Genomic DNA, 27,897 nt, shown 5'->3' on the forward strand with positions numbered 1-27,897 from the left:
TTCACCCTGTCCTGAACAAAGGTACCCATCTGCTGGCCAAACCTTTATACTTGCTTCTAGCCTGGATCTGTGGTAGTACAAAGATTCCTGGGGTCCTTTTAGCCTTCCAGCTACTGCCCCTTAATCTGTGCGAGCACCAGTGACATGACCTTGCTATCCAAGGTGACTGTAAGACTGACAACAAAGATGGCCCAGGATGGCACATCCTAAGTGACAAGAAAACATAGATGTGAATGTGGGCAGGATTGCTAACCTAACATCGAAGATTTTAAACTAGATTGTGAGAATGAAGAGCCTTAAACTGTTGTCTCTTGGGCCTCACTGCATAGATCAGAACTTTCATAGATAGCGAAATTCTCATGGTGCAACACAAATCTGAACTTTGCCTTCTTATACACTAGCCTCTGGATTAAATCTATTCAGTCATTACTCAACTATTTGGGATTTTTTATTTTGTGGATGGGTATCTATACATCCCACCGCCGCTGACTCCAAGAAACAGGTGGAAATACAGAATATTTTCCAGCTCATGCTATAGAATGGAACAGAAAGGGAGAAAATTGGATTCCATTTCTGCTATCTTCTAGCTTTTCCACATCATATTTAGAGAAAGTTGTCAGTCTGAATTCTGTCTAGTTAAATCAACAGTATTTAATTATTTGGAAAAAATATTGACATGACATTCAAGGTGCTTTTGCTTACTTAATGCAATTCTCATTAACTTTTATTGCCCTAATTGCATATATTCCCTTGGGTTTCAACACCCCAAAGAAATTCTCACCAGTGATTAATAAGGCAAGAAAACATTATGCATGATATTTTTGGAGAGTGAGTAGGGTAAGCAGAAAGAGAGGGGATTTCCTTATGAAGCAATGATGACTTCAGGAAAATTGAAAACACTGTGAGCCACTTTAGGACATAAATATGCATATATCAACAAGGTTTGCATGCTAATCTTTTGGTTGTCTTGGATATGGTAATCTCTGTGCAGGTGGTGGGAGAGGATGAGGGTGGAAGACTTTTTCTGAGGAGGATCAGGATATGAGTCATAACTAATTTAAGGCCCATCATGTCCTGCCTAGGGTGGGTGTGGGAGGGTATTCCCTAGGCAGAACCTGAAACTAAGTTGTATTTAAGGTGACAGCCAGTATCTATTTCAGCAGGGTCTGGGGGAAGGTGAGAGAGAGAATATACATGCCCATTTCTTTGATCATCTTACTCACCAGAGATTGCCAGTGCAGCTGGGACTTCCACAGTACTCATGGTAGGCGTACAGATAACTGCTTAAGCACTTTAAATAACTCTGGGGGCTTTTCCGTCTCTCCGTTGATTACCTAGGGACCCTAAATTTCTGACTCAAAAGATACTTTATTTAAATGGTTCAACAGGCTCTGTAAATAGCTCTGAAGCTTTTTTGCCCTGCTGAGCTGTTGGAAGGACACCCATACAAATAAGACAAAGACTTGAGTGACAGAAAATAAGTAAAAGTTAAGCTATTTTGTGTATGGACATTCATAATTTTGTGGTGGTAAAGTTGGAGTGGAAGGTATTTTCATAGTTAGCAACAACTGAAGAGTTTGACTTTTACAGTGTAGAAGATAGCCCTGTGATGAGTGTGAAAAGTCTGTCTTGATGGTATCCCTGAACTCCAATATGCAGATGTGAAAACCAAGATACAATTGGATAAAAAATGTTTACAGTATAGCATTCTGCGGACTTCTTTTTCCTATTTCTATTAATAATAAAAACCCCAATGTTTTGCATCAGTGTCCTGGATTTATCTGAAGGATGTATTCTTACTATTTATTGTGAGTAAATCTGTAAATAGTAAGAGCCTGTCATTATTATCCTTCCTTCTGTCACAGCATACTGTGCTTTCCTTGTGTTTTCATCTGGTCTAGCAGTGGTGGCCAAACATTGTAGTTTCAACAAGTAAGATGGGCAAACCTGGGTTTTGTCCGCTGATCTGTTGAGTTGCAAATGCCAAGAGAGAGGCAGAAAATTCAATTGTTTGCAGTGGCACTTCTGACCTGTACTAACATCTTTTCTTCTCCACTATAATCCCCTACTGATTCATTAATTTGAATCCTAATGTGATTCTAATCACATCTAATACTGCAGTTTAATATTTGTATTTTAAAAACAGTGCTGCTCTAGACACCCAGTGGTCTGAATCTTCATCACCCCTGAAGGTGATGAAAGATGACCCTTCATCTTTTCTGAAGGACAAACTCTACTGTAAATATCTGTTGCTGGAGATCAGGCCCATAATTTGACATTAGTAGGATTTTTCCTGTGTGTGCCTTATAACATGCCACACATTTCCTCAGGCTCCACAACAGTCCTTAGAGATGTTCACTTTGGAGAACAGCCAGGCCTTAGCATTTTGCCCCAATAACCTCTTCTGCTGTTCCTGTCACACTCACAATTCTGGTCTATATGGACCAGATGCAGGGGGAGTTTAATGCTGTCATTTTCTTTTTCAAATTTGTTTTTATTTGGGCTTTTTTCCCCCCTTCAGAATCTGCTGGTAGTAATATCCAAGTATTATAATGATTCCAAGGCTAAGTAAAGATTCTGTAATACAGAAACACTAGCTAAAGACCATTAGGTGTCTAAGTACATGCTGTCTGATTTTTCTCTCTTTGTTGCCTAAACAGACGGCTGCAAATAAATAAATATTTAAAATATCTGTATCTAGGTCAGCATATCTTTATCACTGAATGCCCACATTGCATAATTAACAGCTTCTGTGAACCAAAGAAAGCACCAACTTTTATCTTTGCATAAAGTCAGAGTTAAAACTAGTAACAGACTCAGTATGGAAGTAGTGATTTTCTTTGTAAATGTGAAGTCTTAGCAGATTTCTTCAAATTGTGTTATCCCAATACCTAGGTAAAACAGTGATATATGTGCATTATTGAATTCTGTTTCTTTGTTGACATACTACTTGTCATGATGTTTTCAGGACAAGAAACAGATCTCAACTCTTGGTTATCAGAACACCAACAGTCCTATAAATAAAATCTATTTTCATATTAAAAAATTATTTGGGCAATTAATGCAGAGCAATGATATGACTGTGTTGTGGAAAGGCTCATGCCTATAAATTAGTGAAAGTCTGGATGGGAAGCTCTTGTTTCTTTTCAGCCCACACAGACAATTATGGTCCTGAGGTCTGTTCAGATCCAAATAGACCCACAAAAACCTTGTTCTTAACTGTGCCAAGGAATTTGCATTACTTTTCCAGGTGTCCAGTTCACAGAATATCAGTTCAACTCTGTAGATCACAATACGCAATAAAATAGCAAAGACTACATTTTAATTTGGTCTAGAATAAATTTTGAACTGTTAATTTATTTTTTAGTTTTCTTCAGTAATGGTAATATTAAGTGGAAGATGCATGTCACATGACATTTGGGACATACACTAAAGGCTAAGGTTGTCTGGCAAGGTTAATCAAGTTCACTGTTAATAAAAGGTTTTTCACAAATAGTTTCTCTGAAAGGTTAATGGCAGTCAAGTAGGAAAGATGATTTACAGGGAAGCAGTCATTGGCTGAAGTTGCATTGTACAGCTGCACAGCATGGTATTAAATAACCTCTTTCTTGATAGATATTTCCTCATTAATACACAGTGTGTATTTAATTCTTCAAATGCATTACCATTTACGGTATTGGTAATGTACAGTGAAAGTTTGATCTATGTACATGTATTGAATGTCGTGGATTTATGTTAGCTGTTCCCATTGTGTAAATTTTGACTAGCTTGAATATTGCATGTATTCCTTTCTTGTTTATTTTCAAGTCTTATTGTAGGTTCTTCTTGGGATTTTGGTATTGGAAGTCCCTGAATAAAATGAATCATGAGAGACATTTCAACCAGCCGTGAAAACTCAGAACTGCATATATATTTATTTTTTTTTCCTAAACTTGAATGTAAGGAAAGACCATATTAAATTCTCAGCTTTGATTATTTTGGAAACTGCCTAAGGGTCCATCCAGTGGTTGATAAAAAAAAAAAAACTGTATTTTAAAACTGTGTAGTTTTCAGTGGGTTTTCTTTTGGAAAATTTGAATTATTTTTAAAATTCATTTAATTAATTAATATAATCATGACTATAGATTCTGGGTTGCTTTTAATATTTTTATGATAACCATATTTTATAAATCAGTATATAGTAAGTTTAATTAATAAGTACAAACAATTAGTATAAGAGATATCTTACAAATCAGTATTGGGATCAAATAAACAGGTTCAGGACTTCATAAAAAGATTTCAGAGAACAAAATATCTCACTATCGGAGAGTGTACTTTTTTGTTTTTTTCAGCCTTTTAGGTAGTACCAAGCTTATAAAAAATTTCTGAGTGAGGTCCTATATCTCATGTACACATTGAATGTACTCAGGCACAGTCTTTGAAAGCATTGACTTGATTGGATTTTATTTTTTTATTCAGCTGAAACCAGTGTAGAGTATTTGACTGTTGACTGGCCTTGCTCTTTACCTGCATTATTACTTGTTTTTTACAATATTGACACACTACGGAAAGTGATATGATAATTGCTTTCTCTGTTCATGTAAAGACTTCCCATCCTAATTTCAATAGTCATATTATTATATAACTGCTGCTTACCCTTCCCCCCAAAAAAACTGTTTAAAAAATTATCAGTGAGTAAGGCTTTTGACTAAAACTAATTTTAGCAGATGTTTGAGCTTTTTGTGGGCACTGTGTTACCAGAAAACTGAGTGAACAGCTTGGCCAGTTGGCTGAGAGGAAATCGTGTGCTCTACTAGACCAAAATCAATACAAAAAGCCTGTGAGGCCTGATGGTGCACTGGGAGAAGATCGAACACCCAATGTGGGTTTAGGACCTGTGCAGCTTTTATAAGACTACTTGCTGCAGACAAATTGAAAGTGAAAATTGTTTCAACGGTTGCTGAGTTTTGTCATAAAATGTGCTGAAAATGTCTACTGCATTCTACAAGAGAAATTCCTTTTCTCCCTCTTTATTTCAACTGTTCAGGTTTTCTCTCTCTTGACATCCTTTCCCATACATTTCACTTTATTTTTTTTTTATTGCACATATTCCGAAACAAAATTCTCTGTATATTTGCCAAAACCAGTGATTTTTTGGGGATTTGTGTATGTTGGCTGAGAAAATGAGTGAGTTTGGAAGAGCAAGATATAGGAAATGAGTTTTTTAAATTTGTAGTTTGCAGAGGTCTGTGAGAAATATGCAGGATTTCGCTACCACAGTCTGGGTGATCTGTCAGCATAGCCAGTTGTGTGATACATGATAGGGATTTTACAGCATGCGGAGAACAAGAGAGTTTTAAAATATCATTTTATTGATCTCTTTCATGATTCTTAATTAATCCTCTGTATAATCTATGGACAGGGAAGAGAAAATAGCTTAAATGGAAAACTAAATGGCACAGCCTCCTCTGAAGTAGAGGAGTGATGACATTTTCTTTTACAGCTGTGTCTTTCTTGCTGTGAAACAGGAGGCAGGAAGTTTATCAAAAGACCCAGCAGCAGCTTAAGAAAGCTCCACACATCCTGCCCTTTAATTAAATCTGGTTTTTTACCTCCTGTATGATGTGGAAGCAATTTACTTCCATCACAGTCTTATCCTTCAGAAGTCCTGTTGAATTCATGTCCAAAAGTGATTGCAGTCATGCACGGAGTATGGCTGCTCTGATTTGGCCTGACTTGAAGTTTGTTGATTCTTCCACTTTTCCACATTTAGTTACTAATCTTGGTTCACAAACCTGGGAAACTTCGGGAATCTCCACAGCTGTTTGTGTTTAGTGCACTGTGGCTCCTTAGTGCTGCAGACACCCTTATTTTTTCCCCAGTCTGCTCCTTTCAAGCAACTCCGTCTGTGTGAAGATAAGCACAGGAACAAATCCTGCAGGCCTGAGAGGCACCAGGTCTGTCTGAAGCAAAACTCCCTTTTTTAGAGTCAGAGATAAGAGTAGCAAGGGCAGTGATCTGAAAACTGCTGCTATTTGCATCTACTACACCCATTACCTGCCTGCTGCTTTCTTGATTGACGAACAAAGTTGAGCACTAGGACTTCCCTGTACTCTTCCAGCCATGCTCCTGGATGCCATTAGTTGCTTCCAGAAAACCAATTTTTTTCATTACTGTGTTTATCTCCACAATTTAGATCCAAGTGCTTTATTCCATGTGGTTTATGTTGAAAGTTTTTAGCTTGGCTGTCTGGCAGTAGTCAGGGATGGACCCTGCAGGTTACCTCACAGGGGCATCTGTGAGCAACCTTTCAGCTCATCAGGGCTCAGGCTTGGTTATGTGTTACAAAAGGTAGCTATAAAGGAAAAACAAGCATTTCTGCCACACAGAATGAAAAAATACTTTAGATTTCGTGTTTCAGAAAAAAGAGCAAGTATTTAGATATGTGTACCATCATTTTAGTCATTAAGTGTAGAGAAATGTATAATTCTATTGGCATATATATGTAGCTTCATGTTGATGTTGCTGTGAATTAGAAAGCTGCAGGGAAGCTAACACAGCAGTAGTAAAATAGTCACATGGAGGAGCTATCAGTTTGAGCATTGTGAAGTTAAAGAGCAGTAAGTTTCAGCAGTTCTGTATTCATCTGTGCACAAGCTGGTCTAATTTCTGGGGCATAAGGTATCTGCTTTGTTTGTGTGTAGAGTAATGTAGGTGCGTGCCAGGGGCTTTAGCATAGCACCTTCTGGCAGTATTAGTACCCTTTTTACCTTAAGTTACACATTAACCAGATTTTTTTCTAGTGCACAATTTTTCTTTTGTACTAATATACAGTGTTACATTACAGCCTTGTAAGTAGTTTTAAAAGAGAAAAAAATATTTGAATAGGGATCACAAAGTATACCATCATTTTCTGACCTGTTAAAATATAGAAACATTTTTTTTTTCAGATGTATTTCTGTTCTGTGCTGTTCAGTCATACAAATTAAGCAACGGTTTGTCAAGTAAGATAGCATGACGTTTTTGAATAGTAATTTTTAACTCTGATAAGTTTATAGTCTTTCTGAAATTACCAGATAAACTGAGGAGCATTGACTTCATGCAGATTCAAGACAGAGGGCAGCACAACCTGAATGCAGTTTGATTTAGCTTCTGATGGTGGCTGTTTGTAGTTTGACTGCTGCAGAAGTGATTTTTCAATGGTTCGTAATGTGACCAGAGTTGACCTGATTTTCACAGTTGGGATCCTGCTAAATGTCAGATCCTTACTTTAAAGCAAGATGCTGCTTGAACTCTTGACAAGATGGTCCCCACTTTCCTTATTCTGGACAAAGCAGTGTATTGTCTATTGTCTATCATGGTCTCTTCTGAAGCAAGGGAGTGTTTTGGCTGGAATCGTTAAAGCAGATATTTGGAGTAGAAAACTTCAGTCTGTCTTTCAGAAGTGGACCCTTATATAAGAAACTGAAATCCTCTTATTAAGAATTGTTGATCAACTTGCCTTTTGAGGATGCTCCCACTCGATCTCCAAAGAAGATTGTCCTTTTCAGAGTGAGAAAAAAATAAAGGCAACTTCAAGCATTAAGGAATAAAAAATATTTTTAATTAATAGCTTGATGTCTGATGATAGTAAGTTTCTTCTTAGAAAGCTGTTCTAATGTAACACCATTGGGGAAAACATAGAGATGATGATCTGTCATTTTTTTCCAAAGTTTTCATTCACCCAAGTGTAGTCACTCATAAGTACTGATTTTTCTAATGAGGCCTTAAAAATCATAATCATCTTTGCAGAAAGAAAACCTGTCTTACTCATGCTTTTGCTCAGTTGGGAATGTTCCTGCTGAATTGCCTAGCCCTCAAAAGGGAAGTCAGTGTCTTTGCCTAGGTTTTACAGGATTCTGATGCCCTAGGTGTGGCATTTAGGGGAAAGATTTGTTTGTTTGGTCAGGACTTCTAATGTATCTGATTTACTGAAAACAGTTCTCTGGTGTCTGTAGAGTGTTCTGTAGTGAGGTCTCCTGCTGCTAAAATACAATACTGGTTTTGTGAGGCTTAAGTGACATGGGAGCATCTCTAGTGTTGATGCAATAAGTGAATAGCATATGGTACAATTACTACTGCAGCAAGCTGAAAGGTTTTCTGTTATATCAAATTTCTATGTACCCTCTTTTTCAATAATCTCTAATGATGTGTTTTTTAAAAAAATGTGACTTTATATTTAAGAATGGGAAGTGTTATATGTGATGCCCATGTAAATGTGAATTATTCTTAATAAAAAAACAAACAAAACCTTTTTTACAAACCCTCTATTATAAATCCTTTCAAATTAGTGGTTTCTTTTACCCAAATTTCAACTGCAGTACTGTGAAAATCTGAGTTGCTGTTCTGTACTGTTACATTTATACTAATTTCTATGCAGTGTCATGCTTTTCTAGTTTTATTTAACAGTTTGAAAATTACTCCAGTGGTTGTCATAAGTTGATATCCACAGATGTCTTAGGTATGGATCTGATCCTCAAATATGGAATTAAGGAAAAGTGTACACTTGATGTTAATGATTGTCACTTCTCCCCATTCATGTGATGGGTTCTATCAAGCAAAAAAGTGGACACAACTCGAAAATTCCAAGTACTGCTTATATTTCCAGAATTTTCTCAATCTTTCTGCTGTTTTCACTTCATAGTCAGTAGAGAAATAATTTATGATTGAGTAGACCTTCATAATCACTTAAATACATTGCTTGTAAAGTTGTTTTTTCCTGTAATATTTTTGAGTTTAGAATAAAAACAGGTAGAATGACGTTGCATGGAGTGAGATATCAAGGTTGCTGTTTTTCTGATTATCATTTCATTTTGCATAATGCAAAAAACAATAACATCAGCAGCTTTACTTCTTATTGGGACAGATGTGAATGACCTACCAGTCATTATTATCTTGGTTCTTTTCTGTAAGTAAAGCAACCTTCTTTGCTTTTCACCTCTTCTGCTTTTTTTCTGTACTTTACAAAAAAACATCATTACATACAAACAGAAAACTCATTAGAATTTATAAGTATTTCAATAAGACTAAAGTTTTAAAATAAGTAAGTAGGGAAATCACATTTTTAAGTACTCAAGTACAAAGAGATGATGGAAAGCAATGCAGAGTTAAAAAAAAAAAGCTAAGATTTTCAAAAGTAGGTTGCATATTCATTAGCTTGAATGATCATATTTCTTTTAATAGAAAAATAGCTATACATCAGTCCTTAAGGAAAATCTCTTATTTCTTCAAATGAGTTAATAATTAAGGCAGTAATTTAAGTTGTATATTGACAGAGGGAAAGGTTTTAGCTTTGTTCCATTCTCCTACACTCTCCTTTTTGCAGAAATCAAAATTCAGTCATTGAAATGACCTTCAAGAAGATATTTTCAAGAAATGGCCCATCATGGGATATATTATTAATAATTTTGACCTTCTCTTAGACAAAAAAGAAAAGCAAAATTGTTTTTCATATTGGACAGACTTTAATACTGAGAAAACAAAAGTAATTGCAAAAGTATGTGGTTATAATACAAAGGAAAATAGAAATATTCTCAGTGACAAGTTTAATAAGCATTCTCTTCTTTGGAGAAATTGAAGAATACTATCTTGGGAATTTTTGGAATGCTATAACTGTACTCTGAAAACTTAAAACATTTTCTTTCATGTAAAACAGTCTTGCCATTTATGCTCACAATCAAGTTAGGGGATTTATTGATAGGCTTAGTGGGAGGCTTCCAGTCTGGCACATGATCCACCTTCTACTCTCTGATATAAACTTGAGCCTCTTTTGGGGATGCCATCGGGTTTTGTTCTCTTTCTTTCAGGTGGCCTGGCTCAGTTTCTGCAAGGATCTTGTAAGATGCCAGATTGCACAGGTGGCAGATTCCATGTTATGTTATCATTTCTGTACTGGCAGTGAAACACTTTTCATCCTGTTTCTAAATATGGTCAGATTTTTTTTTTTTTAAATTGGTATCCTAATATTTGTGAATGCTTTGGTTTAAGAAGCACTGGATTTAACTGAGGAGCATTGTAAATGAGGTGGTGTTACATATTTGGCGTGATGCACTCAGAATAGCAGTCTTAGTGAAAAAAAACACTGAAAAACCTTAGCCTCTTGTAATGAATAATTTGCCAAACTAACTCTAGGTTCATTAGCTGGAGAGCTGATTTAATGAAAGAACCAGTTTTTTTGCCAGTTTGCATCACTTATCTTTGTAAGTGTTCTTTTAGTCAAGAGCAATTCAGGTATCCTTAAATCTTAGCTGTATACTAAATGCACTGGGGTTGTTTCAACATGTCACAATCTGTGTTTAGCCACAGGCACAGCAAGAACCCTCTATAGCAACTCTGTCTTTGTCCTTGTTTGGCAATTATTCAGGTAAGATGGCAAGGTGTGGCTGATCTCTCCCAGATGTGTCACTCTTTTTTCTCCTTAACTAGCTGTGCAGGTCCAAGCTGAAGCCCCACTTCACCTCCCCTCCCCTTCACTGCCCTTAAAAAAATAAACAGGTGAAAAATGAGTTGGGGATTCTCATTCCTGTTGAGACCCAGCTGTTACCTCCCTGATAGAAGTCAGATGTTTAGTCCTGACTATTCTGTAGGTAGGAAAATATTGGAAGTTCATGAATTGGATATGACTTAATGTGAACAGTTGGGCAATACTGGGAGAAAAGAGCTTTGTGAGTGAAATAATATCATTCTTAGAAGGCACAGTCACACAGTTTTCTTCCATGAACCTATATATGCCTATACAGGAACTCGTGGCACCCAAGAGCAAATTTTCTTGCAAACATTTCTAAGCCAATCTGTCATTCCAGTTTTCTGATTCATGGAGAAATTATTTTAGCTGCTATTTTTATAAAGAAATAATACCTCTTCTCCATAGTCTGAGCATTAAAAATGCAAGGGAGCACTTGTTAAGCTTCAGAAACCCTGACTGTTCTGACTGTGTGGTGGCCATTATATTTCTTTCACCTAGGTGAGCCTCAAAGCTGCGTGTTTTCTGAGTGTTTCACTGATTTTAAGATGAACATTAATTTCTCTTGTTCCTTAGCTGCATGGCTTGCTCTAAAGTTAAAACATAGTGTGTTTCTCACAGTTGGATTTATTTTTGTTCTCTATCCAAGCTGGATAATGGAGATGAGCAAGCAGCCCAGATAAGACGTGAACTAGATGGACGGCTACAACTGGCAGAACAAATGGCAAGGGTAAGTGATTGCTTTCTTGTACCAAGAACATATCTTCATATGAGATTGAGTGGGATGATCCATAATGTGTGTTTCCTGTTTCTGATTCTAAAATTGAGCAGAAGATTGTTTGAAAACGATCTGGCAGGTGCATTTCTTTCTGCTCTGAAGAATGTCTGACAGCTGGGGTAGGGAGAAAGCAAAACCTGGTTTTGGAAAGGCATATCCTGTATAATCCAACATTTCCTTCAACAAGAAGTCTGATTTTCCTCATTTTTTTGCATTGGATGGAAAAAGCATCTTAGCCAGAGTGAAGATCTTTTAACAACACAACAGTCTGTTTTATTTCTCTTTTGTGTGGGCATATTGTTATTTGAATGATAGGATATAAAATAGTTTAAAAAACACTACTAAGGGTTCAGGGTTTTTTGCTAGACAGCCCTGTGCCTTGGCCTGTGCTGTAAGTCTCTAACTACAAATTACTTGTTTTTATTTTTAGGGTTTCTTTGTTACGTAATTTACTGTCTCTGTCATGCTGTGATGAGACAGTCCACACGACTTGCTGCAGAAATTTTTGGTCACAGTCGACTTGCTTAGTCTTTCTTATTGAAACAAAATCAAAGGGTTTAATATAAAACATTTTATGCTAGACCTTATAATACATAATGATAAAAATTGTCTGGTTTAGGAGCAAGGTACTATCCTTGTAGAGAATATTTTGGGATTGGTGTTTGTTTCTCATTTACATGTAAAACATATTTTAGAATTATTTGCATTTTTGTTTGACACTCTTTAACACTTGAATGACACTCTCTTAAGCATCCAGTATTCAGCATTTGGAGAAACTGTGCATAAAATTGCCTATGTATAAGTTCATATATACACTATATGTGTACATATGTTTCTTCTTTGTGTTTATTGTTATAAACACCAAATTTAAATACTATTGTCTAACTTCTACAGAGGAGAAAAAAAGATTTTTAAGTTATCTCTAATGTTTAAGAGAGAGATTATTATTTAAAATAAACTAGTGCATAGTGAGTAAACATTACTTTCAAAATTAATGACTCATTACTAAAAGTAAAGGTAAACATTGATAGGAATTTCTTATGGTTTTAGTTTATTAGGTTTATATTAGAAGCATGAATGTGATTGACTTATTTTTTGTAGCATGGGAAATAGATGCAGTAACAAAACTACTAGTGGACAGGTCATTTTATAAATGCCAGTTTAAAAAATACTGAAGGTAATATTAAAGGTGTATTTTTAATTACTATGCTTTAAACACCTGTAAGTAGAAATACCTAATGTGTGGTTCTTCAGTTTGGATTTATGGCTAAATGATTAGAGGAGATGTGCAAGGTGCTATTTTTTATTTCTTTCCAAGATTAATGGCACTGTATTAATGAGTCAGGATTAGTCTTTCAATTACTGTTTTGAGACATAAAAATAGATAGACACCTAAATTATTAATTATATTTTTGTTTATTGTCTCTTAACTGAAAGCAAATCAGTAAATTAATGTAATCTATAATGTAGGAAATTTTTTTCCACTGTAACTTTTAAAATATATTTTCCAAGGAAAGAAAATTCCCAAAGTTTGTAACAAGGGAAATGGAGAACATGTACATAGAAGAGTTGCGGTCTTCAGTGAATTTGCTGATGGCAAATTTGGAAAGTCTGCCAGTGTCTAAAGGTGGGCCAGAATTCAAGCTGCAGAAGTTAAAGCGATCGCAGAATTCTGCATTCTTGGACATAGGAGATGAAAATGAAGTTCAGCTGTCGAAGTCTGATGTGGTTCTCTCCTTCACGTTAGAGGTAATCGCAAATTTCACAGAAAACTTGGTGGCTTAAATTGCTAGAATAGCTGCCTTGATACTCTTTTGTTATTAGTCCTTTCTTGGTAATTTTAAAATGTTATGTTAAAGAAGCAAATTATGCTTTGTATCTTTGGTAATTACGATTTAGAATACAGCTGTATGATGCATTTTCCTCTTGCAGCAGTAGTTGCATTTAGGCCCACACAGTAGAGTGGGAAGTTTAATCTCCCACACAAATGTAACTTTAAATTAATTCCAGCTTATGAAACAGCTAAGTATAATTTTAAATGTTATAAAGAAACACTGTTATTATCAGGAATGCATTCTTAGAATTTTATCAACAAGTGGAATTTTCTCACTAGAAGCATTTAGAGAAAACACAATGATTTTTCTTTTACTGGTGATCACAACAGTTTTTGATAAATTTCTGCATTTTCCTCAAGAATCTAACTTGTATTTTCTAAGATTATGCAGGAAGTCTGGCTGTAGGGATGCAGTCCTAATCTGTATAGATCTTTCAAGAGGAAGCCACAAATAATTTAGGTTATTTAAACAATTCTGATGACAGAATAGAATCATAGAATGGTTTGGGTTGAAAGGGACCTTAAAGATATCTGGTTCCACCCCCCATGCCATGGCCATCTTCCACTAGACAGGACTGATTAAAGCTCTCTCCAGCCTGGCCTCCTAACTCAGGTCCAATTCTGCAAATGTGCATACCAAGAAATGCTTATCTCGCTTTCAATAATAGTAGAATCAAAATATTTCCACAGTGTGCATTGTATATTTGTTGGTCAGAAGGTGCCACACTGTGTTATGCACTTGAAGTGGCTTTATTTTAAGACAGCAGGTAGTGTTACACAATAAATATTTCAATTGTAATGGAGTGCAAAACAAATAAAAATTGTTTATCTTTTAAATATTTTTTTTCTCAAGTGAAATGAGCATCTGGTATTTTTCATGTGTTGAAAATTCAGATAATTTTTTCCCACTTCATCATGAAAGATACAGAATAAAAAACATCAAATACGGACAATGAAGAAGTTTAAATTCTTTTTATAAAAGAGAAATTACTTATCCCACTATATGCAATTTTATTATTACTAACTAATTATGTAAAAGCCCAACAATCAGTTTTCAAAGAGTAGTAATATCCATCATTCTATATGCCAAAAAGTTTTAGTTCATCAAGCATGTAAAACTGGAGTGCAGTCCTTAGTGTTGAAGTATAGGAGATGAAGTATTTCTAACTCTTGTGTTGAATCCTGTGTGCCTCCATCACGTGTGCCATTTCTGCCTCAAGGGGAATAGCAAGCCTGGAAAGGTCCATAAATAGCATTTTCAGGAGCAGTTCTGATTAATCTAAAAAGTACTAAAAAAGTTTGACTATAATGTTTCTGTACTTCAATAAAGTGTGCTTGATGATAGATGTAAGAGGAAGAAAAGCCTTCTCTGTCCCTCTAGAGAGAACTACTATATACTAGAAAATATGTGATATTTTGTAAAAATTTGAAACAATAATGAAATTTAAAATGACAGGAGATATAATTTCTGGTAAATTTATAGCAGCTTTGCTTTTCTTATAGCCCATCTGCTATTCCACCAGATAGGTAGACTGTTGGGTCTGGTAAACTGTTTTTTTTTTTTTTTTCCCCATCAACAATAAATAGGTTTGCTACAACACAACTAATCTGCAGTTCATCCCGTGCAAGGCAAAGAATTAAAGTATTACTCTACATGTGATAGTTTTTAGTAGGGCAGATTTTCATTTTAGGCATGATAATAGCCACATAAGTTGACTCTCTTGCCAGACAGTATATGCATATTTTCTCTTGGGAAGCAAAATCGCAGATGATAAAAGGGCAAAAGGAAACAGTTGAATTGATATTAATGAAGACTGAAATATTGAAGATGTGATCTTTTCCTATGCAAATGGCCAAATAAGAAATGCTGATTGCATTTCCTAGCAGACAGAGTACTTCATTTTTTGAAAATGTGAGGTCGAATGTACACAATTTCACATGTCTTGAATAGCACATAAACATACCTATGTCACATCTTGTGAGGGGACTCAGTTGTAGGGTAGCCACCAGAATCCCTGTTGAGGGCTGCTGAACTAGGACATGAATGAATAGGAAATCTACATCATGTAGGATAGAGTGGAAGAACCCCAGAATTTCTAGATGGGGGGGTAAAGTGGCTGGGGTTCTTGCTATCAGTGTGTGTCATTATTAGAAATAGTAGAATTTGCTAGTAATATTAACAGTGTTCTAGTGGGAACGGACCATACTGACTATGGTCAGAGACATTTCTGAGCATCGCTGCAAGCAACAGCCACTATTTTTGCAAGTTGAATATTTCCTTAAATATCTTGTTTGTAAAAATTTGGAAAAAGTTTTGAAAACATAGTAGTAGGAGAAGACTTATTTATATTCTTCAGCTATTAGATAGTTTCAAAAATAGACAAGCATTTAGGAAACTGTTTATCAGCTAATGAGTTCATACATCCAGCAGTGACAGTTTCCTTTGGGAGGAATGAAACGCAACGTTTTTCCAGTGCTGGAATCCAGAATTGTTAACAAAGAAAAATGTGCTGTGCAATTAGGTTGGAAACTCAGGAATATAAGTATCAACATTAAAATGAATAAACATTAAGTTATCAACATTAAAATGAATAAACATTAAATCAGTTTTCAGCAAGGACATTATATATTTGGTGTGTGGAAAGACCATGTAGGCAGTATTACCTAGAAGAGTCTTTAGTGCTGTCTAACTACTTGAATTCCTGAACAATAGATGGAAAAGAGGGATGATTTGATCAGTCTCCCTGAATTGCTGTTATTATTTATAAACCATTTTAGGCAGTATTGAAAATGTATGGGTGATATAAATATGGTCTAAATGATCAGTGACTGTCATCTCACTGTAATATTTACAAACTAGCAATTTTGCAAGGCATATAACTATTACTAACATTCTGGGAATTTTAAAGTACAAAGGATTTTATAGCTGGGGGTGAAGTCTGGTTTAATTTACTTGAATTGGAACAAAGTGGCACATGTGCAAAGTTTAATAGCAACATATTTCAGTAGTTGCTTGCTGACCTAAGAAACCAAATGCCTCTAATGAGACCAAAAGTAGTCATTACTTCTGACACACTTAAAACAAATTAAACAAATGTTTGTTTACATGTAAGGTTCAATTGAGGGCAGCTTCTCTTGACAGAGTACATTTTTCCCAGTTTCTTTGCATGGGCCCAAATGGAACTGGCAAGAAAAGCAACTTTTCCAAAGAAAGCAGGGGAACTTGACAGTCTTCTCAAGTCTTCTGAATTAAAAACATCTGAAATGAAAAAATTCCAGTAAGTTCACACTGTGACAAGATTTATAAAAGGTAGAGAGCATTTAAAGTAGAACTGCATTTGGCTTTTCTGAGCTAGTGTAGAGTAGTCTAGAGGATCTGCCAAGCTCCTTATAATTTCCCTGGTGAGGAAAACTTGCAGGGCACAGCTGGTAGTGATGGCTTTTTCTGTTTCTCTACTCCCTCTTCCCCACATGCATACTGAACCTGACTGCAAGTACTGCACTGGGAGAAGGAAAGGAAGTGCATAGTGGGGGAAAAGATTACGGGAGCTGATACCAGTGCTGTGACCTGCCTCTTGCTCAGCACAACACCAAATCCTCCAGAGACACAGCACCATAATGTACCTTTCATTATCAATGAAAGGTACCTTACATAATCAATGTACTTACTTGTTCACCATCAGACTTAGTAACCTATTTTTTCTATAAATATTCACTTAGATGACATGTTAAAAGATACAGTTTCTCGTGTATAGAAGTTTAAAATTATATTTTGACATTTGTCTCAAATTGCACTATTGGCATTTAAATTATGATTGGAGTGAGCTTTTGGTCACTGTCCAAGTGGAAAGACATCAAAATTTTTAATTCATTCTGGATGTTGTTGAAAGTGGAAAAAGAGAATAAAATCAAAGATTTTCTCTGTCTTAAGATTTGAGTGAGTGAACTTAGGGATTTGGGGGATGTTTCCTTTTTTGTGTGTGTTTTTGTTTGTTTGTTTGTTTGTTTGTTGTTTGTTTGTTTGTTTTATATCCCTGGAGCTTAGTACTGCATTAATTGTGCTGTGTTATTTTTTCCGAAGGATAAACTATTTGCTTTCTTTTCCTCAGATTGTTATAATGGAGGTGCAAGGTTTAAAGTCAGTTGCTCCCAACCGGATTGTCTATTGCACCATGGAAGTGGAAGGGGGTGAAAAGCTTCAGACAGACCAAGCAGAAGCTTCCAGGCCACAGTAAGCCACTCTGCTCTTGCTGCATCAGTATCTCTTTTCTGTCATAGGAAAACTTGTCTGATTTTCTTTTCAATTTTTACAATTAGCTCAGAGTTAGGTTATGTGAATTTTTTCCTGAGTAGTTATCTCAATTTCTTTCTGAGACGTTTAAATACAGATAATACTTATTTAGGGTGAAGTAAATACAAAGTGTGGACGCTGTCCTATTGAAAGTCGTTGAATGTATGCGTGAGGAAAAGAACTAGAGACTGCATACTCCAAAAATACAAACCTCTCGATAGATGTTAGCCTGAGGTGATTTTATCTATTGTAGGTTAATGTGCAGGTGGCCTTGTGTAGTGTAACTTGTACAATTGGAGGGAAATCAATACTCAGTAATCAATCTTGACAAAGCATGCTCACCTGCTGAGCCTATTTCATTTTAAATTATAGCATCCACTTCTTTCAATTAATTTTTGATGGAGGCAGTCAGAAAACTTACTTGGAGGGGGTAACATCATGCCATCTGTAGTTGAACCAGTTAGTGTAGCAGAGAGTAAGAAATTAAATTGGTTGATTCTGTCTTCAGACACTTTTCATTCTGTTAAAATGTCATTTGGAATCTTTTGTAGATAACTTTCCAGACAGTATGTTAGGGCTTTACTGGCACCATAGTGTGTCATGTGAAAGACAATTTAAAAATTGCAGTCATTACAATATCTGATAAAACATCTTCTATGGAATTTGGACTGTAGTTTCCATTCCGTTCAGACCACAAAGACAGAACATTTTTAGGCAAAATTCGAAGCACAATTTTATCTGTCTCTTCTACAGTTGGGAGTAGAAGGAGATGTAATTTGGTGGATGTTCCACTAGCTGTGGCAACTTTCCTTGGCAAATAAGCCAGCAGCATATTCAAACAGTTTTGCAGAACACTAAGTATGTGGGACAAGATGTAAAATTCATTTGTCACAGTCCCTGGCTGTGTTCCTTCTCCAGGGTATTGGAATACTCATTCTTATCACTTCCATGTACTACGTGAGGGCCTTCTAAAAAGGGATGATGGTAAAAAGACACACAGATGTACACATTGAAGCAAGGTCATTGTAAGTGGGTATTCAACATCACCTGCTTATTTCTGACCTTTCAGGGTGCTTTCTGGTGGTTCAGGGTCCCCCATGAGACCCGCTAGGCTTTTTCATGGAGGGCACATCCCCAAAATGTCCTTTGTCTTACAGTTGCTCTCATATTGTTCTCTGCAACACGTGCCTGCAGCCTTTACCTGCTGACAAAGCCAAGGTTCTTGTTTCCTCTGACGGTGTATTGCCCTTTTTCCTCACCCTTGAACTTGTTCGGGTCTGTTTCAAACGCTTGGTTAACCACTGATATCATTGGTATGAGTCTTTAAATCACCTAGAATACACAAGTTTTTGAATTTTGGACATGTTTATCTTCCTTTCAGAAAATAGTCAGTGGATGTTAAGGGTTTTGTTTTCTCTAGCTATTTCTAGATATGGTGAAAAAAACATGATAGAGAAGGTTCACAATCAGTTCATGGCTTACTTAATTCATACAGCAGGTTAAGGTAAAGGCTGTAAAATCAATCAGAAGTATATAGATGCATAAAGTAAGAATTACCAAGAGATTAATTGTTTTCCAGCTTGTAAAAAATGGAAGCTTTGAAAAGGAAGTTCCAGAAAAGATGGAATCAATGCAAGAACAACTGAAGTGTTTCTAGGAAAAGGTGTAATGATAGGACCTGCTTCAAGCTTGTAAACTGATTTAATAAACTTCAAGCTCAAAAGGTATGAGTTGATTGAATATGAGAGAAAGACAGGTTATGAGCTCTTCCATCTAAGTGGTATTGTAAAAACCAAAGTCATATGGACTTGTTCGGAAAAAACTGTGCATCTTTGGAAGATGAATTTTGAAAAATGCCGTGAACTGTAGTCTGGAAGCACAGGAATTTGAGTTACTGGTGCTGTTATCATGCTGTCCTGTAAAACACTGTAATTTAAAGGGGGAAGGATTATAGAGCTCTGAAAAGTATCTAGTTCTTGTGCTCCTCTGAGTTGTGCTCTTTTCCATTTCTGGCAAGAGTGATTAGGAGACATTGGCATGCAGTATGATTATGAGTATTTAGAGACATAGCTTTTGAGCACAGATAGAGACCTCTTTTGAGGCAATGAGGGAGGATATTAAATTAGATGAGCATGAAATTAGCAAATTATGAGCAAACAATAAGAAGATGGAGGAAGTTGCCTATGAAAAGGGACATGCTTTCTTCCATAGTTTAGTTTTTCTGTTAGAGCCAAATCAGGTTTTCTTGGCAGTAGCAATATTGCTTTTATTGATTGGCGGTGGAGGCAACTAAGAGGGCTTAGCAGAATTTAATCAGAAATTATGCTGGTGGAGGAGCACTGGTGAGCAAGCACAGCCAGACCATCTCTTTCCTGATACAGAAAAAAACAGCTGTCAGATGCCTGAGGCTACTGTCTGCCTGCTTTGCCTGCTGCTGGAGCTGGCTTCTTACTGGTATAATTTTTGGTACTGTCTTTCTGATATGAAGGAAAAGTATCAGTGAGGCTGGAGGAGATCATAACTTCAGGTTTTATGTAGGATGTGCAGCTAGAAAAGGGTACCAAAACTCTCATACTAAGCATAGAATGAGACAGGGAAGAAAAGTGAATGATTGCCACCAGCCTGCTGTGGGAGACTGCTGGCAGGAGCTCCAAATCATGTGCTTGTCACACACATTTTTCTGTAGTCAGTTTATCATTTTGAGCTGGTAGCTACATCGGTGAAAAAAAAAATCAAAACAAACAAAACCCACCAACAGTATAAAGAATTATTTATGGCTGTTTTTTTTCATCTGTGAAACATAAGTGTATGCAGTGCAATGCTACTACTCAGTCAGAAAATCCAAAAGCTCTGACAGTGAAAAGGAGAAAATAAGATATTTTTGAATGTTTCAAAATGCCACTGCAAGTCAGTGTGATCTTAGAGGAGGGATTAATGGAAACATGAGTCAAGTGCACACTTAATTCACCATTTATCCACTATTCCAAAATGTTGAATATTTTCTCTAATATTTTATACATGCATATAAGTTTTCTTCTAAATCCCTGAGTGCCACCTTAAGAGTAATACAAAAACTAGAAACAATAAGAGAAGATGCCTGATTAGAGTCCCTGGAAGGAAAGCATAGTTTTCATCAGTAATAAATATTTTCTGGTTTGTTAATGCATTTAACCCTTGCTTTCTCTCTCTTTAAATAATAACTTTGTGATTTTATGTTTAAGTGCTTAATTTTTTTCTTTAGCTAGCTAAATGAAGTACTGCTTATATGTATCTTACTGAGTAACTAATGCTCATTCTGAAATGCAAATGCTATAGAATAATGCAGTTTTACTGAGCTTATGTCTTGGACAGTTTTACGAACAGATCAGTTAACACAGCTTCACATGCAAACCCTATAACATTTTTATAACTGCCTGTGAAACATTTCTTCATTCCTTCCAACCGTTTCCTGCCTTTTAGCCCTGCTGAAAATCCCTCCAAGGTAGCCTGTGACCTTTTTTACCAGAGATCAGTAAGCAGAGCCCTCAGAGAGCCCTTTTAGTTGTGAAGCTTTGCATAACTTTGTTGCTGTGATGCCATGGGGGGTCATCTGCAGAAATCCAGTGCTAATTTCATTTTTCAAACATTGCTGAAGTGGCCTTATTTTTAGTCTTGTGGAGTCTAGTATCCACATTTGTTTCTTATCTTTGATTTTTATTCATTCTGAATATTAAATAATATGATTTCTTGAAAGTCTCATGTTTTAGGCGTGCAAAATCATGACTAAAAATAAAAAGTGGGAACATATTATCATTTATACTAAATGTGACATTTTCTTGTCACATACTTATGCAATAGAAAAATATCAGATCTTGATGATGAGAAAACTTTAATAGAGACAGGATATTCTCCATGTGAACAAGACAGATAAGATGATCATATTTTACTGCCAGTGATTGTAGAATCTTATTAAAAGAGCTATTATATGTTAGAAGTATCTGAAGAATGCATGATTGAATCTGACTAGAGGAGGCAGGGAACCTCAGTCAGTACTGCACAAATAAATAAATGCTGCTCTCGTTATTTTTATACCATATTCTACCATCATTAATTCCATAAAGTATTTGAAGTATGATAACTTATGCATACATTAACTGAAGATTGCATACAAAAACCTCCATAGAGGAGTTTAAAAAAAACAAGAAAAGGAGAAAAAGGCCCAATTTCTAAAATTTGAAACTTTCTTAAATGACATGTTTGCTCATAAAAAATAGTACTTTTTTAATACGATGTTTTGAGGATGTGGCCTAAGACTACATTTCTGAAGGGAAAAATGATAAATAGCATTTATAATATTTGACAATCGTGTTCCAAACACCAGAAAGTTTTCTTTATTCATCTTCAGCGTAGTCCTTGCAACTATATAATTTTTAATTTTTGATTAAGGGAAACAAGGGGACAATAACAGTTAAAGCTGTCACCCAACTTGTGGTTGACAACACAAATATACAGCAGGTAAGGAAAGAGAAAGCACACCTACTCCTCTTTTCCCACATGCTACTGCTCTCTGTCTGATACATCTGCATAAATGAAGCTTTTTTTCATTCAGTGATACTTTAATAATACTGTTTGTTTTTGGCAGTCATTCCTCATATTGTTTTCATGTGTAGGAATTCATGGTCTTGCTTTTGCACAGGAGAAAAGGTAAAATGAAAAACTTGTACTTGTCTCATATTGCTTTGATTCTTAAATGAGAAAATATACATAGGAAGAAGGGCAGGACAGAGACACAAGGTGTGGCTGATCAGAGAGGCAGTAATCAAACTCTTCTGTTGCAGGCAAGCTGACTAACTCTCCTTACAGTGTGGGGGTTTTCCTGTTCTTTGTCTGGGGGGCTTTTTTATTGAAATGAGTTTACTTGCACTTGGTATTTTTTACATGGGACTAATAAGACTGCATTTTCATAGTACCTGATCTAATCGTGCTTAACTTGCTGTTCATATACTTCCTATTGTATCTTCTGAGGATAAATTCTCTTTAAGATTTAATTTCTTGATCAGGGAGTTTTTACTTTCACCTGTTCTGTCAACTGTTTATTACCTCTGAAAGTTTTTTAGTTGCAGCTAGGTGCTTCAAAATCCAGTGTTGATCTCACAGATCAACTACAAAGTAGTTAATCCTGCTTTTGGCATAAAGAGTTATTATCTTTAAGTTGCAAATACATTTTAGGCAACATTTACAAAAGCAAGGTTATATATTAGAGAACCTCTGTGTATTGTTTGTAAGATCATTTCACAGGTTACAGTTTGAGAGGCATAATTATGCTCACAGATACAATGCTGAAAACTTGGTAAAGATGAGCATGAACCTTTGATTGTATTTTGGAATTTGAGGGGGGATAGGTGGGAATCATAACAGGAAACAAAGTGTGTCTGCTTTCATAAATTCAGCTTGACTGAGTTTTATAATGACTGTTACAATTTTCTCTAAGATTCATCTTTATATCTCTAAAGGATAAATTCCATCATTGTGTTCCTCTTGTCATATGTCAGTATTTGTTTCCTTTTTTTGCAGCAATTCACCAAATAGAGTAGAAAAAACAATCTCAAAAGATTGGAATACCATATATGTTCATTATCCAGCTGTTAAGAGGAAACAAAAGATATTTACAATAGGAAGTTATTTGATGTTTCCTTTGTTCTGCAAAGGAAATGATGGAGAAGAAAAAGAATACACATTTATACCAGTGTGTCTTCTGGATTAACAATATTTCACAATAGAAATACGGATTCAGCTGAAAATACCCTTGATAGTTTTATTCACCTGATGCCTTGGTTCTGTGATGTCATTGATTGCTGTTTTATATTCTAGAAGAAATTTTTCATCTCTCTTATTGCAGAGAAATATGAATTATGTACAGTAACAATATTAAAAGACATTTGAAACTCCACTGGATAAAAACCTGAGTAACCTAACTGTTCTTGCTCTGCACGGGTTTTGAACTAGGTGACCTCCAGAGGTTCCTTTCAACCTATATTTTATGGAGATTCTGTTATTAACTCCAAAAATATTCTAAGTCTATCTATCTAAGGGCCCTGTGAAAGCCACTACTGTTAGAAGGGAATATTCAGTTTTCAAATAAAGAAGTGCAATGTGGAAGAAATTGGGATGAAAAGAGATAATTAAGGTTGGTTTTATCCCCTGCTCTATTTGGATAGTTAACAATAAACATAATCCTTATGTCACCAAGGCATATATTAGGGTATATAAAATGTATAATACATATAGCATATAGAGAGAGTATTAACCCTCCTCATCTAGAGGCACCACTGGAAAGAATGTATCTGTATTCTTTTAAAATGTCATATTATGTTACATGTCTCTTGCAAGACTGATACCAGTTCAATTTCACAGTGCAGTTTGGAAATCTTTGGGTTGGATGATGCATGTCCCACCCATGCCTTTCACTATAACAATCAGAACTTGGAGGAAGATGTTTACATACTGCTTAATGCACAAGTTGTATCCGATTCTATTCTCATTCCCATCTCATCCACAACAGATGCCACTAATATCTTGCAGACAAATTAAAGCTTTCTATAACATTGTGCTAAAGCATATGCAGTTGTGTGATCTAACTTAAAACTGTAAGGCCTTTGGCTATGAATAGCATGGTGAAGCCAAAGCTAATTAAATTTGCTTATAAGCAAGGCTTACATCAGACTAAGCCTTATTCTAGCATATCTGCCTGGTCTCTGGCTGGTTCAAACTGAAGACAGAGGCAGCCTGTAAAGTATCATCTGGAGGGATGTGGTCTGTCAGAGAAAAAGGTGATTTTGAGAAGGATTACCTCGAATTTTATCTCCCATCTCCTGGAATACTTAAGTGGAGTGAATTTGAAATTTGTGTTTCAGAGTGGTCTGCACCTGTCTTATCTTGGAAAAATTTAATTATTGTTTGTGGGCAATAGTTGACATGAAAACAATTCCTTTGGATTCTTCTTAAATTTTGATATTACCTAAATGTCTATTTTTACATTTAAAAAATATCCTATTCTTTTATTTTGATTTGAAGAGGCCTTTCAAAATTTTGCTTATATGTCTTATAAGCAGTATGACACAGCTACATTCAAATTAATTGCTAAACATTTTACTAGATATAGTGTTTGAATTGGAATGCCTTTTACAGACTTAGTTTAGTGTTGTTGTTTTGGGTAAAGAGAAATCTTGAGAAAAAGGATTTGAAAGAAAGAAGTTTCTGCTTTTGGATCCTGCTCAGGCTAAGAATACTTTATACATCTCAAATGCTCATGACATTCAGAAGACTGTTTTTCACCCCACTATGGGCAGATCTTCTTTGCTGTCACTGTATTAGTATGCTCATTGATCCTTAGAGGTGTCAAGAGATCTGGTACTTTTAGAATATAGAATAGTCCACTGAACAGATGAAGAAAATACATTTACAGATCCTGAAATTTCTGAATAATTATACCTCATTTAAGGTGTGATTCTGCACATTAATGTGCCTATTTGAAAGCAATACCAGTGGATTGAGGACAGCAAAAACAAAGGCAGGGTAGTGTGGACGGCTGATAAGAGCAGTACGAGTCAGAAAGAGCAGTAAAAGGGGTTTCAGGTTAAAACATATCAACTGGTCTTATGCCAACTGGAATACTGACATTTTTTAATTTGATTCCTGGCTCTTTCCTGACAGACTCTGCAGGCTCAGGTAGGTCAGCCTAGTTTGTGATTTGTTTTCCCACATTTTTAGACTGACGTGACAGCATCTACCTGCTTCATCAAAGTACTGTGAGTTAATAAATGTTTCTAAAACATTGTGAAGGTTTAAAATGTCACAGAAATACAAAGAAGCATGGAGGAAATAAGAGTTGAAACTTTTAACAGTGTTGTGATGGATTCAGTTATCTTTTTCAAGGAAAAAGTGAAAGAAATATGCGTATAGAAATTTCAAGAGCATAAATCTCCACGTCTTGCCTGTGTGCCCATCACCTGTCTCTAAGTGATTTTGAACCTTGGTGAGAAACAGGAGGTAATGCCTCTCATGAATTGTTCACTTAATATGTACCAGTGGTTGCCAGCACCTTGCAGTGTGCCAGGCTAGACACATACCCATGAAAATTTTCACCCTGGCTTGTCTTAGTTGCCTGTGTTGAAATTGAGATGGGAAGGCAAGACTAATAATTTATTCATACTGTTTCAAGTTTGTAATGACAATACTTGTCATAATAGCACTCTGTACTGTTAGAGTGCACTTTCCTTCTTTTCATTGTAGGAAGCCTAAATGAGTGTTTTTACTTAGTTGCTTATTATGCACAGAACCCCTCTTCTGGTTTGCCTTTCTGATTTCTATTAGATACTTTTGTGTTTGTCAGAAAACCTAGTCACACTTTCATTGTGATTTTTTTGCTAGTGATTTTTCTTGTATTAATAATTTTTTATACTTAAAAATAAATACTTGATTGTGCATAGATCATTATTAGCTCTCAGATAAACAGTAATTTTGAGCACTGTTAATTCCCTTATTCAAAACAGTTGTTACTTTACCAAAAGCAAATCCTGGGAAAAAAATCTGCATATTAACAGATTATTCTTTTTTCGTTTCGTATTAGTCTAGTTGTATAAAAGAGCTTTTACAGATTTGCATATCCATCAAAACAGTGTATCCTTGCTGTTGCTGAAATAACAGTTTGGAGCTTTCTTTTCCTTGAGAAAAAAGTTCCAAGAAGGGATTCCCAGTGTTTTGTAACAATCACCTTAAAACCCCTTAATTTTGCTGCTGAATCCACAGAAAAAGAAAAAATTACCCAAACATCTACTTTGTTTTTGAGTGACTACACTAGATAGTGACTCAACAATGCATTAATTAAATTAAGTTAATGAAATTAAATGATGAGCTGCTTAGTGTGTGCAGCTGCAGATGCTGAACACACATTTTCTGGAAGGGAAGTGCTGAAGAGATGGTTTGTTAGTCTGCATTTCAAACCATTAGTGTGCCAGGTCAAAAGTTCCCATATAGACAGAAATAAAAGATAAATGGTGAAAGATTGTAGTGTAGCCTCTGCTTAGGTGGAATCAAAGGTGACCTCTAAAAGTAATTGAGTGACTTTCCATGCTTATACCAAGACTTAACTTTTTGCTGTACTTTCCCTTCCTCCTGTGATTCACCTTTGTAGAACAATTTGGTTTTTTCCTGTCTACATTTTGCAGCTTTAGGAACACTTTGATGGGAACCTTAGGGTTAAAGCCATTACCATTGTCCTGCTCCTTCAATAGCTGACAGCCCATAAGATAGTAGCTAACTTGAGAAAGTATTTATGCAAAGTATGAGTGTTTCTTCAATAGGGATTGTAAAACAATTGATCTGTAGTACTCCAGATTTGCACTTAAAATCATGGAATCACAGTAACACAGGGAAGAACAGAGTCACAGAAGATTAGATGAGGTAGGTAATGAAAGGCCAAGTCACATGGCTACCTCATGGGTCAATTTGCCTGAGTGTGGGGACTGTCTGTGCTTCTAGTGTGAAGGGGTGTTAGGATTTGTTTAGAACTTTATGTCTTGCTTTTCAGCTGCAGTTTAATGTGCTTGCTCTGAGCAAGGAAATTGTGCTACTTGTTCCTCCATTAAAAAAAAGAGTAATTTTAAAATAGAAAAATAAAAAAATATTTTCCAGAGAAAACATTTACAATGTAAATCCCATTATAAGCATTCTAGAAAGGTACCAGCATACCAGCTCTTTCCCTTGTGGTTCCAAACATTAATTCCAGATCTCACTGGTGTATTGGAGAATGTGTACGTAAATAAATAAGTAATAAATAAATAAATTTATCAATAGTGGTTGTAATGTTGCATATAAGGAATAATCTTTACCCTATTAACTCCTTATTCCTGTATACTAAACTTCGGTTGCATGTGCAGTACCTTGTAATATCCTTTTTCAAAAGGAGAAGCTTCAATGTTCATATTATTTTGTATGGGGTTCATAAGAAAAAATAAACATGCTTTTGGGCTATATGAGACAGCTGTTAGGGTCAAATCTATGATTTCTAGTGTAGCATCCTGGTGTCAATCATTAACAAATGCATGAGTGTTTTTGTGCTCAGAAAAGAAAATGAAATGCTTATGATATTTTTCCAAGTATCAGCAGGGAAGAACTAGTAGCAATTAGCACCAAATAATACTCTCTTTAGGAGTCTCAGTAAAAACACCAAAATCAGATAAGTATGGATTTAACTCTGTTTTTATTTGGGTGAGTGGAGTCTCCTCATCAAATTATTGATTTACTGTCAGATTGCTGTGGGGTGACTTGCACTGCTGGAGCAGCACCTGGCTCTCCATCTCACATTTTCTCTGTCTGTACCCGTGCAGTTGGACATAGTAATATGCAACACTTCATAAATTCCACACTCACACAATCCTTCACTAACAACAGAAGGTTTGTCAGACCTGGATTTGAAGTGTTTTAATGTATTGGTGTACTTGGATGTGTCAGAGAGTGCTGAGCCTCCTTTGTCC

At 35.8% G+C, this 27,897-nt stretch overlaps 1 protein-coding gene across 14 annotated transcripts in view; it reads left to right on the top strand.

Annotated features, from left to right (window-relative positions):
* Nucleotides 1-27,897, top strand: part of CADPS2 (calcium dependent secretion activator 2) — a 287,063-nt gene that overhangs the window by 106,101 nt on the left and 153,065 nt on the right. For all 14 annotated transcript variants that reach the window (XM_062491046.1, XM_062491047.1, XM_062491053.1 and 11 more), the window contains exons 4-6: nucleotides 11,130-11,210; nucleotides 12,771-13,007; nucleotides 17,202-17,323. In XM_062491046.1, coding sequence (XP_062347030.1) covers nucleotides 11,130-11,210; nucleotides 12,771-13,007; nucleotides 17,202-17,323 — 440 coding nt within the window. The remainder of the gene's footprint in view (nucleotides 1-11,129; nucleotides 11,211-12,770; nucleotides 13,008-17,201; nucleotides 17,324-27,897) is intronic.

Source organism: Cinclus cinclus, chromosome 4 (genome assembly GCF_963662255.1).
Source record: "Cinclus cinclus chromosome 4, bCinCin1.1, whole genome shotgun sequence".
NCBI classification, from domain to species: Eukaryota; Metazoa; Chordata; class Aves; order Passeriformes; family Cinclidae; genus Cinclus; species Cinclus cinclus.